This window comes from Pelophylax lessonae, assembly GCF_965119305.1.
Source record: "Pelophylax lessonae genome assembly, chromosome: 5".
Classification (NCBI taxonomy): domain Eukaryota; kingdom Metazoa; phylum Chordata; class Amphibia; order Anura; family Ranidae; genus Pelophylax; species Pelophylax lessonae.
Window position 1 is genome coordinate 218,070 of NC_138772.1, and position 12,640 is coordinate 230,709.

The following is a 12,640-nucleotide window of genomic DNA, read 5'->3' on the forward strand; positions in this document are numbered from 1 at the left end:
ATAGAAGATGTATGGGGGGAGGGGGTGTCAGTCCAAGGAAAACGTATGAGGGGTGTCAGTCCAGGGAAGATGTATGGGGGAAGGGGGTGTCAGTCCAGGGAAAACGTATGGGGGGGGGGTGTCAGTCCAGGGAATATGTATGGGGGGAGGGGGTGTCAATCCAGGGAAAATGTATGGGGGAGGGGGTGTCAGTCCAGGGAAAATGTATGGGGGAGGGTATCAGTCCAGGGAAGACGTATGGGGGGGGATGTGATGTCAGTCCAGGGAAGACGTATGGGGGGGAGGTAGTAGTCCAGGGAAGACATATGGAGGAGATGTCAGTCAAGGGAAGACGTATGGGTGGGGGGGGTGGCAGTCCAGGGAAAATGTATGGAGGGGTGTCAGTCAGGGAAGACATATGGGGGGGAGGTTTCAGTCTGAGGAAGACGTATAGGGGGGTGTCAGTCCAGGGAAGATGTATGGGGGGAGGGTGTGACAGTCCAGAGAAAACATATGGGGGGGTGTCAGTCAAGGGAAGACATATGGGGGGGGTGTCAGTCCAGGGGAGATGTATGGGGGGAAGGTGTGACAGTCCAGAGAAGACATATGGGGGGTGTCAGTCAAGGGAAGAAATATGGGGGGGGGGTGTCAGTCCAGGGGAGATGTATGTTGGGAGGGTGTGACAGTCCAGAGAAGACATATGGGGGGTGTCAGTCAACGGAAGACATATGGGGGGATGTCATCCCGGGTGTCAGTCCAGGGAAGATGTATGCAGGGGGGGGGGTTCAGTACGAGGAAGATGTATGGGGGGGGGGTGTCAGCCCAGGGGAGATGTATGGGGGGAGGGTGTAACAGTCCAGAGAAGACGTATGGGGTGGTGTCAGTCAAGGGAAAATGTATGGAGGGTTGTCAGTCAGAGAAGACGTATGGGGGGGAGTTTTCAGTCTGAGGAAGACATATAGGGGGTGTCAGTCCAGGGAGGATGTATGGGGGCGAAGGTGTGACAGTCCAGAGAAGACGTATGGGGTGGTGTCAGTCAAGGGAAAATGTATTGAGGGGTGTCAGTCAGAGAAGACGTATGGGGGGGAGGTTTCAGTCTGAGGAAGACGTATAGGGGGTGTCAGTCCAGGGAGGATGTATGGGGGGGAGGGTGTAACAGTCCAGAGAAGACGTATGGGGTGGTGTCAGTCAAGGGAAGACGTATGGGGGGGTGTCAGTCAAGGGAAGACGTATGGGGGGGTGTCAGTCCAGGGAAGACGTATGGGGGGGGAGGTTTCAGTCCGAGGAAGACGTATAGGGGGGTGTCAGTCCAGGGGAGATGTATGTTGGGAGGGTGTGACAGTCCAGAGAAGACATATGGGGGGTGTCAGTCCAAGGAAGACATATGGGGGGTGTCAGTCCAAGGAAGACGTATGGGGGGATGTCAGTCCAGGGAAGACATATGGGGGGGTGGGTGTGACAGTCCAGAGAAGACCTATGGGGGAGGGGGGGTGTCAGTCCAGGGAAGATGTATGAGGGAGGGCACCTGCCCTGCTCAGCCTTTCTGGGTAGGGATAGGCTGACCATTTTCTACCAAGGTCAGCCTAAGGTGTGTAATAAATGTGGTGATAAAGGCCACTTTGCATCGTCCTGCACCCACAAGAAGGGCTCACTGTGCCAGGATTTAGGCCATTTGGCCAGAGAATGCACCCAGATTCGGTGCAATTTGTGCCAGCAGCTGGGTCATCCATATAGCCAGTGCCCAGAGGCACTGCATAACTTGCCAGGATTGGAGACTGAGCTGCAGAGGCTTGATAAAGAAGATGAAGCAGCTGAAGTTAGGGAGGAAATTGTTGCTGCCCCTCCTGTGTCTGTTGTGTCAGATTCTGTTTCCCCTAGTGAGGTGGTCCCTGAGTCTGTCCCTCCTGTGTCTGTTGTGTCAGATTCTGTTTCCCCTGGTGATGTGGTCCCTGAGTCTGTCCCTCCTGTGTCTGTTGTGTCAGATTCTGTTTCCCCTGGTGATGTGGTCCCTGAGTCTGTCCCTTCTGTGTCTGTTGTGTCAGATTCTGTTTCCCCTAGTGATGTGGTCCCTGAGTCTGTCCCTCCTGTTGTTCCTACATCTACTGTGCGTAGATCCTCCAGACTAGCGGAAGCTGCTGGGGGGGCGGGTATAGTGGATCTTCCCCCTCGGCCTACTCCACCTCCAGTCCCTGTCTCTCGACACCGCAAACGTGGCCAAGAGGGTGCAGGGGTGCTGGATGGTGGTGGGGTCGGTGGGGTTGAAGGAGGGGTGTCCATGTCCCATGTCTCACCCTCTGTTGTGGAGGATTCGGATGATGAGGGGTGGGAGAGGACAAGGAGGAAGAAAAAGAAGAAGAGGAAGACCAGTAAGGCGGTCATTTCTTCCTTACAGTTAGAGCCAGGAGGGGTTCCTCTTGGCAACACATTTTCTGTTTTATCAGGGGAGGAGTTGGTGTCGGATTTATCTATTTCTTTATCATCTATGGATGAGGGGGAGTCACATAGTGTAAAGAGAGCTGTTTCGGGTGATGAGAGTGTGGTAGAGGTTAAGAAATGACTACCCCAATCATCCTGATGCCAGTTCCCGCTCCGATAAAGGTGGCGACTTCCGGGTTGTAGGGCGTTCTACCATAGAAATTAGCAGAAGGAAAGGAAGTTATCTTGTAAACCTAGTCTGCTATTGGTTAATACACCGGAGCAACCACCAATGGCCGATGTTGCTAATCCCGGCCCCACCCTGTGGGGTGATGGGCATGGGTATTTAAGGTTACCGCCAAGCCGCCGCGGTCACGCTCCCGGGGAAGAAGTGGAAATCACGAAACGCGTCGGGGCGTGACCAGGCGGTATAACCAGGTTTCATAAGAGGAGTTTGGAATACCCAGAAGGCGCGGCGTCCACGGTGTGGAGTCTGGACATCATCTCCCGAAGGGCATCCCTCTCCTAATGGTGACTGTAATATGCGTTTGATGACATGCAAGAAATGTGAGTGTGCTACCTTATGTTTTACTTAATAAAGCCTTTAAAAACGGTATCACGCTATTGGGATTATGCTTTTTCTCTCCATATGCTGCTGAGCTTCTGTTGACTGTGCTGGTGTGATTCCCGGTGTGGATACTCTGGACCAGTGACCATCATTATAAGCTTAAATGCTCAAACACGAAAGTGGGTTGAGCCACAGCATCTGGTGAGTGGGCATTTCTCCTCCCCCCTTGGAGCACGGTGGTGGTGGTGATCCCCTTGAGAAACACGTTTCTTTACGTAGTCATCCCAGGAGATAGATTGAAGGATTACGGACTGTTTATGACATCTCTCAGTCTTTCCCTGTTGCCTATGTGACATCTGTTGAACTATTGGATTTTGTGTGGTGTGCACATTATTTATTTATGGCACTATCTTTTTGATGAGTTTGCGCTACTATATATATTTAGAGATATTGTGTAATATCTATCTAGTATATATCCATTCCATATTAATGGATTAGCAAAAAGGGAGTGGAGGTGCGGTTCTATGTACAGGCCGGGTGACGGGTCTATTCTATGTACAGGCCGGGTGACGGGTCTATTCTATGTACAGGCCGGGTGACGGGTCTATTCTATGTACATGGCCGGGTGACGGGTCTGTTCTATGTACAGGCTGAGTGACGGGTCTGTTCTATGTACAGGCCGGGTGACGGGTCTATTCTATGTACAGGCTGAGTGACGGGTCTGTTCTATGTACAGGCCGGGTGATGGGTCTATTCTATGTACAGGCCGGGTGATGGGTCTGTTCTATGTACAGGCCGGGTGATGGGTCTATTCTATGTACAGGCCGGGTGACGGGTCTATTCTATGTACAGGCTGGGTGATGGGTCTATTCTATGTACAGGCCGGGTGACGGGTCTATTCTATGTACAGGCTGGGTGACGGGTCTATTCTATGTACAGGCCGGGTGATGGGTCCGTTCTTTGTACATGGCCGGGTGACGGGTCTATTCTATGTACAGGCCAGGTGATGGGTCTATTCTATGTACAGGCTGGTCGGTGGGTCTGTTCTATGTAGATGAAGGATAATCAGTCGGATTCTGTCATACGTTTATTATAAATCTCAGTATAATTATTGCACTGGAGGTAAACATCATTCCATATACATAATAAACAGAGCAAGAGCTCACAATCTGTACTGCAGTCCGGGTGATACTGGGATTGGCTGGGGCTCCAATGTTGGGTGATGAGGGGCCCCTGATGTTAGATCGGTCTGAAGGTGAGAAGAGGCGGCTTCTCCGGCTTTAGGATAAATCCAAACACGGTTTTTATGTCATCTTTGCTCACTGTTTCTATCTGGAAATTCTTCAACATCTGTGGAGAGGGAAAAAACAGCTTAGACAGACAGACAGATCTGAACCAACAGAGGTGACAGACTGACTGATGGACCTGATGGAGGAGGACAGAAGGACAGACTTGACAAAGCTGAGAGTACCGATGACAGAGACCTAACAGTGATGGACAGACTGATGGATCTAATGGAGGAGGACAGATGGATAGAATGACAGAGCTGAGGAAAAAGACATAACAGTGATGGACAGATAGATGGACAGACTGATGGATCTAATGGAGGAGGACAGATGGATAGAATGACAAAGCTGAGAGTACTGAGGAAAAAGACATAACAGTGATGGACAGACAGGTGGACAGACTGATTGATCTAATGGAGGAGGGCAGATGGACAGACCTTACAGAACTGAGGACAGAGACCTAATAGTGATGGACAGGCTGATGAATCCAATGGAGGACAAATGGACAGGGCTGACAGAACAGAGGGCAGAGACCTAACAGCGATGGACAGACTGATGGTTGGAGGTGACAGAACTGAGAGCACTGAGGGTAGAGGCATAACAGTGATGGGCCTAATGGGGAAGGACAGATGGACAGACCTGACAGAGCTGAGATCATGGTGAACAGACATCTACAGTCATGAACAGATGAGTGGATCTAATGAAGAAGAACAGAAAGACAGACCTGAGCACTAAAGGCAGAGACCTAAATAGAAAGAGCAGAAATTACGAAGATCACCTCGTTCCTGAAAGTGCTATATTCTCCTTAGCCAATGACTTTGCTGATTCAGGTGTTCCTCATCATAATTATCCCCAGATTCCTCCTTAGGGATGGTGATGGACAGACAGATTGCGCTCGGAGAGTTGGACAGATGGACAGAGCCGAGAGCAATGGGGAAAGAGATCTACGGCAATGGACAAACTGATGGAGGTAATGGAGAGTGACAGGTGGACAGAACTGAGAGTACCGAGGGCAGAGACCTAACAGTGATGGACAGACAGATGGACCTAATGGGGGACAACAGATTGATAACCTGACAGAACGGAGAGCATCCAGGACAGAGACCTAACAGTGATAGACCCATAGGTGTGCTCAGCCTATTGCATTAGGGTGTGCACTCCAAAGCTCAAACACACGGTACTGATCACTTACTGTGTTCATTCAGAAAGGGAAGGGGCCAGTGGGAGGGAAGAGGAAAGAAGTTGGCAGTGCTGCAGGGAGAAAAGGGGGGAGCCAGGGCAGTAGGGGGAATGTGCGTTGCACGGGGTGATTAGGGTGAGCCCAGACACACGTGGCACACCCTGTGCATACTCCTATGGATAGACCTAATGGAGGAGGATAGAACTGAGAGCACCCAGGACAGACACCTAACAGTGATGGACCTAATGGAGGAGGACAGACCTGACAGAAGTGAGAGCACCCAGGGCAAAGACCTAACAGCGATGGACAGACTGATGGATCTAATGACAGACCTGACACAGCAGAGATCACAGTGGACAGATGTACAGAGATATATGGTGATGATCTAATGAAGGAGAACAGTTGGACAGATCTGATAGAACTCAAAATACTGAGGACAAAGACCCATTGGTGATGGACAGACGAAGATGAAGCTAAGAGAGGTGGACAGATGGACAGAGCCGAGAGCGCAGAGGACAAACATCTATGGCAATGGACAAACTGATGGATCTAATGGAGGAGGAAAGATGGACAAACTGATAGTACTAACGGAGGGGGACAGACAGACAAACCAATGGATCTTGTTAGGGGAGGACAGACGGGTAAACTGATGGATCTAACGGGAGGACAGACGGAAAAACTGATGGATATAATGGAGGAGGACAGTCATACAAACTGATGGATATAATGGAGGAGGACAGTCGGACAAACTGATGGATATAATGGAGGAGGACAGACTGACAGAGCTGACAGAACTCAAAGTACTGAGGACAGAGACCCAGTGGTGATGGACAGACAGATTACGTTAAGAGAAGTGGACAGACGGACAGAGCCGAGAACACAGAGGACAGAGATCTACGACAATGGACAAACTGATGGATCTAATGGAGGAGAACAGTCGCACAATCTGATATATCTAATTGAGGACAGATGGAAAACTGATAGATCTAATGAAGGAGGACAGATGAACAAACTGATGGATCTAACAGGGGAGGACCGACGGACAAACTGATGGATTCAATGGAGGAGGACAGTCAGACAAACTGATGGATCTAACAGAGGAGGACAGTCAGACAAACTGATGGATCTAATGGAGGAGGATAGTCAGACAAACTGATGGATCTAATGGAGGAGGACAGTCAGACAAACTGATGGATCTAATGGAGGAGGACAGATGGACAAACTGATGGATCTAATGGAGGAGGATAGTCAGACAAACTGATGGATCTAATGGAGGAGGACAGATGGACAAACTGATGGATCTAATGGAGGAGGATAGTCAGACAAACTGATGGATCTAATGGAGGAGGACAGTCAGACAAACTGATGGATCTAATGGAGGAGGACAGATGGACAAACTGATGGATCTAATGGAGGAAGACAGATGGACAGAGCTAAGAGAACTCCGAGCACTGAGGACAGAGAACTAAACAGAGCAGAAATGATCAGCTTGTTCCTGACAGTGCTATATTCTCCTCAGCCAATGACTTTCTTGATTCAGGTGTTCTCCATCATGATTATCCCCAGATTCCTCCTTTAGGATCCCCAGAATGACCCCACAGACTTACATGCATCAGGAAAAGTGCTATCTCTGTCTCAGCGATCCTGCGTCCGATACACTGCCGCGAGCCAAAACCGAACGACAATGCCTTAAAGTTGGTGTCATCCCTTCTTAGCCAGCGTGTGGGGTCATAGCGCAGGGGGTCCTCAAATACAAGGGGACTGCGCCCCATGGGGTACAATCCAACCTGGACCAGAGTCTGCAGAAAGAAGGGACCACATCAGTAAGAAGATTCCCCACAAGACCCTCAAAATACTCCCCTTACATGGAGATTCCGGGCCTCTAGCTTAACAACTACAACATGACTCATAGACTTCATTATTTACCACATTTTTATAAAACTGACTTATTATACAAAACACGTCTGGTCCTAAACCAGAAGAACCCAAACAATGCAGGAACAGCATGCAAACTCCATGCAGACCGAGCTCTGCTGGGCACTGAACCCTGGATCCCAGTACTGCGAGGTAATCGTGCCCCACCCTTCCCCCCTCTATTCTAGGAATCCCTGTACATTGACTTCATATATCATATTAAGGATTTATTATATCATTTTACATCTTTTATATTTGTTTTTAACCTAGTTAGTACTGCTAGCATGTGGCAAGTGTGAGGCTGGTACAAACACATTTCCTCCGAGCTGATGTACTGCTGGACAATGATCAGAGAAAGGACATCCTCCCCTCCCCAGCCCAATGATCAGAGAAAGGACACCCTCCCCTCCCCAGCCCAATGATCAGAGAAAGGAAACCCTCCCCTCCCAGCCCAATAATCAGAGAAAGGACACCCTCCCCTCCCCAGCCCAATGATCAGAGAAAGGACATCCCCCCCCTCCCCAGCCCAATGATCAGAGAAAGGACACCCCCCCCTCCCCAGCCCAATGATCAGAGAAAGGACATCCCCCCCCTCCCCAGCCCAATGATCAGAGAAAGGACATCCCCCTCCCCAGCCCAATAATCAGAGAAAGGACACCCTCCCCTCCCCAGCCCAATGATCAGAGAAAGGACATCCCCCCTCCCAGCCTAATGATCAGAGAAAGGACACCCTCCCCTCCCAGCCCAATGATCAGAGAAAGGACACCCTCCCCTCCCCAGCCCAATGATCAGAGAAAGGACACCCTCCCCTCCCCAGCCCAATGATCAGAGAAAGGACACCCTCCCCTCCCAGCCCAATAATCAGAGAAAGGACACCCTCCCCAGCCCAATGATCAGAGAAAGGACACCCTCCCCTCCCCAACCCAATGATCAGAGAAAGGACACCCTCCCCTCCCAGCCCAATGATCAGAGAAAGGACATCCCCCCCCCTCCCCAGCCCAATGATCAGAGAAAGGACATCCCCCCCTCCCCAGCCCAATAATCAGAGAAAGGACACCCTCCCCTCCCCAGCCCAATGATCAGAGAAAGGACACCCTCCCCAACCCAATGATCAGAGAAAGGACACCCTCCCATCCCAGCCCAATGATCAGAGAAAGGACACCCTCCCATCCCAGCCCAATGATCAGAGAAAGAACACCCTCCCCTCCCAGCCCAATGATCAGAGAAAGGACACCCTCCCCTCCCAGCCCAATGATCAGAGAAAGGACACCCTCCCCTCCCAGCCCAATGATCAGAGAAAGGACACCCTCCCCTCCCCTCCCCAATGATCAGAGAAAGGACACCCTCCCCTCCCAGCCCAATGATCAGAGAAAGGACACCCTCCCCTCCCAGCCTAATGATCAGAGAAAGGACACCCTCCCCTCCCAGCCCAATGATCAGAGAAAGGACACCCTCCCCTCCCCAGCCCAATGATCAGAGAAAGGACACCCTCCCCTCCCCAGCCCAATGATCAGAGAAAGGACACCCTTCCCTCCCCAGCCCAATGATCAGAGAATTGACACCCTCCCCTCCCCAGCCCAATGATCAGAGAAAGAACACCCTCCCCTCCCAGCCCAATGATCAGAGAAAGGACACCCTCCCCTCCCAGCCCAATGATCAGAGAAAGGACACCCTCCCCTCCCCAGCCCAATGATCAGAGAAAGGACACCCTCCCCTCCCCAGCCCAATGATCAGAGAAAGGACACCCTCCCATCCCAACCCAATGATCAGAGAAAGGACACCCTCCCCTCCCCAGCCCAATGATCAGAGAAAGGACACCCTCCCATCCCAACCCAATGATCAGAGAAAGGACACCCTCCCCTCCCAGCCTAATGATCAGACAAAGGACACCCTCCCCTCCCAGCCCAATGATCAGAGAAAAGACACCCTCCCCTCCCCAGCCCAATGATCAGAGAAAGGACACCCTCCCCTCCCCAGCCCAATGATCAGAGAAAGGACACCCTTCCCTCCCCAGCCCAATGATCAGAGAATTGACACCCTCCCCTCCCCAGCCCAATGATCAGAGAAAGAACACCCTCCCCTCCCAGCCCAATGATCAGAGAAAGGACACCCTCCCCTCCCAGCCCAATGATCAGAGAAAGGACACCCTCCCCTTTCCCAGCCCAATGATCAGAGAAAGGACACCCTCCCCTCCCCAGCCCAATGATCAGAGAAAGGACACCCTCCCATCCCAACCCAATGATCAGAGAAAGGACACCCTCCCTTCCCAACCCAATGATCAGAGAAAGGACACCCTCCCCTCCCCAGCCCAATGATCAGAGAAAGGACACCCTCCCCTCCCCAGCCCAATGATCAGAGAAAGGACACCCTCCCCTCCCCAGCCCAATGATCAGAGAAAGGACACCCTCCCCTCCCCAGCCCAATGATCAGAGAAAGGACACCCTCCCCTCCCCAGCCCAATGATCAGAGAAAGGAAACCCTCCCCTCCCCAGCCCAATGATCAGAGAAAGGACACTCTCCCATCCCAGCCTAATGATCAGAACCGGGACACCCTCCCCTCCTTTCGTCCCAGCAGACACAGCACCATCTGGGTTTATTTTTTGCAGAAACCACAACAGGTTCACTCCCAGTGCTGAGCTTCTGTATTATAGAAGTGTCCTGGCATCATCCTATACATAATGCTGATTATAATATAAGGTTTTATACACAAAATGGGAATTACACACGTATGAGTTTTCAGGTTGAGGAAACAGCAGTAGGAGACAGTTTGTACCCGGTGTGACAGGAAGTCAGGAAAATCTATGGGTGTTGTCACTGACGGGAGATATATTTCTGCTTGGTTTAGACAATTCACTAATTGCTATCAGGTGTCGGCTGCAGAGGTAGGCAGGAAGGTGTACGGAAGTTGAGAACACTTTCAGCTGTTCAGAATGAGGCAATTAAGATCTCTATAACTTGTCCAAAGGGAGTCTATTGATTGCTGTCTCCTGAGGCTGTGTAAGCTGGGGAGAGCAGTCAGATGAGAGACTTCTAAAGGTGAGGTGTTGAATTTTTTCTGTGTAAAGAAAACACAAATGGACATTTGAGTGTCTGCTGTAGAACCAGCAGGGTCTGCCCAAAGAGTAGGTTGGGAAGACTCCTTAGATAGGTTCCGGTGTGTGAGAAGGTAGACGCCCACAGTGGCCAGGATTTATTTTGTGTTTTATTTTATTTTGATGTTTTTGCTGCATGCACTGTTTTGAAGAAATTGGAAGAATAAACCATAAACTGTTGTTTTCAACCACTCCTCGGCTATCTCCCTGTGTGACGAACCCCCCCCAAAAGGGGTTATCCACACCCGCTACCGAGCTAATCCCTCACATATGGTGGAGTGCCGCGGGCAGTTAAAGTAAACCCAAAAAAATGGAGGAAATACTGAAACAACTGATTATATCGAATGCAGCCCAACAGCAGGCAAATGCAGCTCAACAGCAGGCAAATGCGGATTTTCAGCGGAGCTTTGCAGCTCAACAACAAGCTCACCGAGAGGCCATTGAAGGCGTGGAACAGAGACACCAGCAGCAAATGGAGGCCATTGTGAAACAGCTTCAGAGACAGCAGACCGAGGTTGGGAGTCAGGCCAGTAACATACCGACTTTTCGGGTAAACCACTTATTGCCAAAGATGACTACAGATGAGGACCCTGAGATGTTTCTGACCACGTTTGAAAGAACAGCGGAGAAAGAGAGTTGGCCTAAAGAACAGTGGGCTGGACTAGTGGCCCCCCTATTAGCTGGAGAAGCCCAAAAGGCATATTTTGACTTGGAACTTGCAGATGCAAAAAACTATGATCGATTAAAAGTGGAAATATTGGCACGTTTTGGGGTAACCTTGGATGTCCGTGCTCAGCGGGTCCACAATTGGAGTTATCAGCTGAAGAAACCACCCCGGTCGCAGATGTATGACCTCATCCATTTGGCTAAGAAATGGCTGCAGCCAGAAATTCTGTCCGGACCAGAAATTTTGGAGCGAGTAGTCATGGACAAATTTCTTAGGTCTCTTCCTAACACCCTGCAGAAATGGGTAAGCCATGGTGGTCCGGAAACCGCAGACAAATTAGTAGACCTGGTCGAAAGGTACCTAACAACTGAGAATTTGACCTCTTTTTCCAGAGATGCACAGACTTTTCACCCCAAGACCAGACCCTCCCCACCTATAAGTAAGACTGCGTCAGGGGATGGGGGTGGAGAGAGGATCCAAAGAGCAACTCGAGGTGTTAGTAGGACTACTACTAATGTTTGGCGAGAGCGACCTGGAAGACCCATCCCACAGGAGAGGACTGGAAGGTTGATTTGTTACCGTTGCCGGGAAGAGGGACATGTAGCAGCAGTTTGCCCAGCGGTTTGCCCAGTGGATGATGAACCCATGCATTGTGACTTTCTGACAGAGAGACGACAGTCTTTTTTTGCAACCACATACACTGCAGTAAAGGGGAATGAGAAACCTTTATATAGAATGTGTTTAGATGGTAAAGATGTTGTGGTATTGTTGGATTCAGGTAGCCTGGTTACCTTAGTGAGAAGTGATCTAGTGGTGAAAAAAAACGTACATCCTAGGAAAATGGCGGTAGTTTGTGTACATGGGGACACTCGAGAATATCCGGTGACTACAGTTTCCTTTGAAACCTCCCTCGGTAACTTGTGTCACCAAGTGGGTTTAGTTCCCAAACTGCCACATGACGCCATTGTGGGAAGGGATTTCCCAAAATTCTGGGAACTCTGGGATTGCCCAGATTCCCCAGTAGGTGGTTCTTCTGAGCCTGAACCATCTACTCCAGAATCCTCTAACTGTGAGGATTATCCTGAGTTTCCGTGCTCAGTCTTAGCCGGGGAAACACCAGTCCCTAGGGAGGAGCCTGCTACCTCAGAAGAGGAACAGCGGCCGTTAGGGTTGGATGACCTTAAAGTGCACCGAGAAAATTTTATCACTGAGCAATTGAGGGACCCCACATTGCTAAGAGCCCGGGAGAATGTAGTGAAGATAGATGGGGAGCTAGTTAACCCTGACGAGAGGATTGCCCTCCCTTACTTCATTATTGAGAGGGACCTCTTATATCGAGTGTCACAGAGGATAGAGGACACTGTTGAGCAACTGGTAGTGCCTAAACCGTACCGCAAGATGGTTTTGGAACTGGCCCATGGGCACATTCTTGGGGGACATTTGGGAGCAGAAAAAACCCGGGAGAGAATCACCCAGAGGTTTTATTGGCCTGGGATCACTAAGGAAGTGGAATTGTACTGCTCTTCCTGTCCAGTGTGT

At 50.5% G+C, this 12,640-nt stretch overlaps 1 protein-coding gene across 1 annotated transcript in view; it reads right to left on the bottom strand.

Moving 5' to 3' along the window:
• Window positions 1–4,123: 4,123 nt before the first annotated feature.
• Window positions 4,124–12,640, bottom strand: part of LOC309557174 (cytochrome P450 11B, mitochondrial) — a 48,573-nt gene continuing 40,056 nt past the window's right edge. Inside the window, exons 8-9 of the mRNA XM_082259831.1 lie at window positions 7,036–7,227; window positions 4,124–4,312 (exon numbers count right to left, since the gene is read on the bottom strand). Of these exons, the coding sequence (XP_082115957.1) occupies window positions 4,202–4,312; window positions 7,036–7,227 (303 nt within the window). The 3' untranslated portion in view covers window positions 4,124–4,201. The remainder of the gene's footprint in view (window positions 4,313–7,035; window positions 7,228–12,640) is intronic.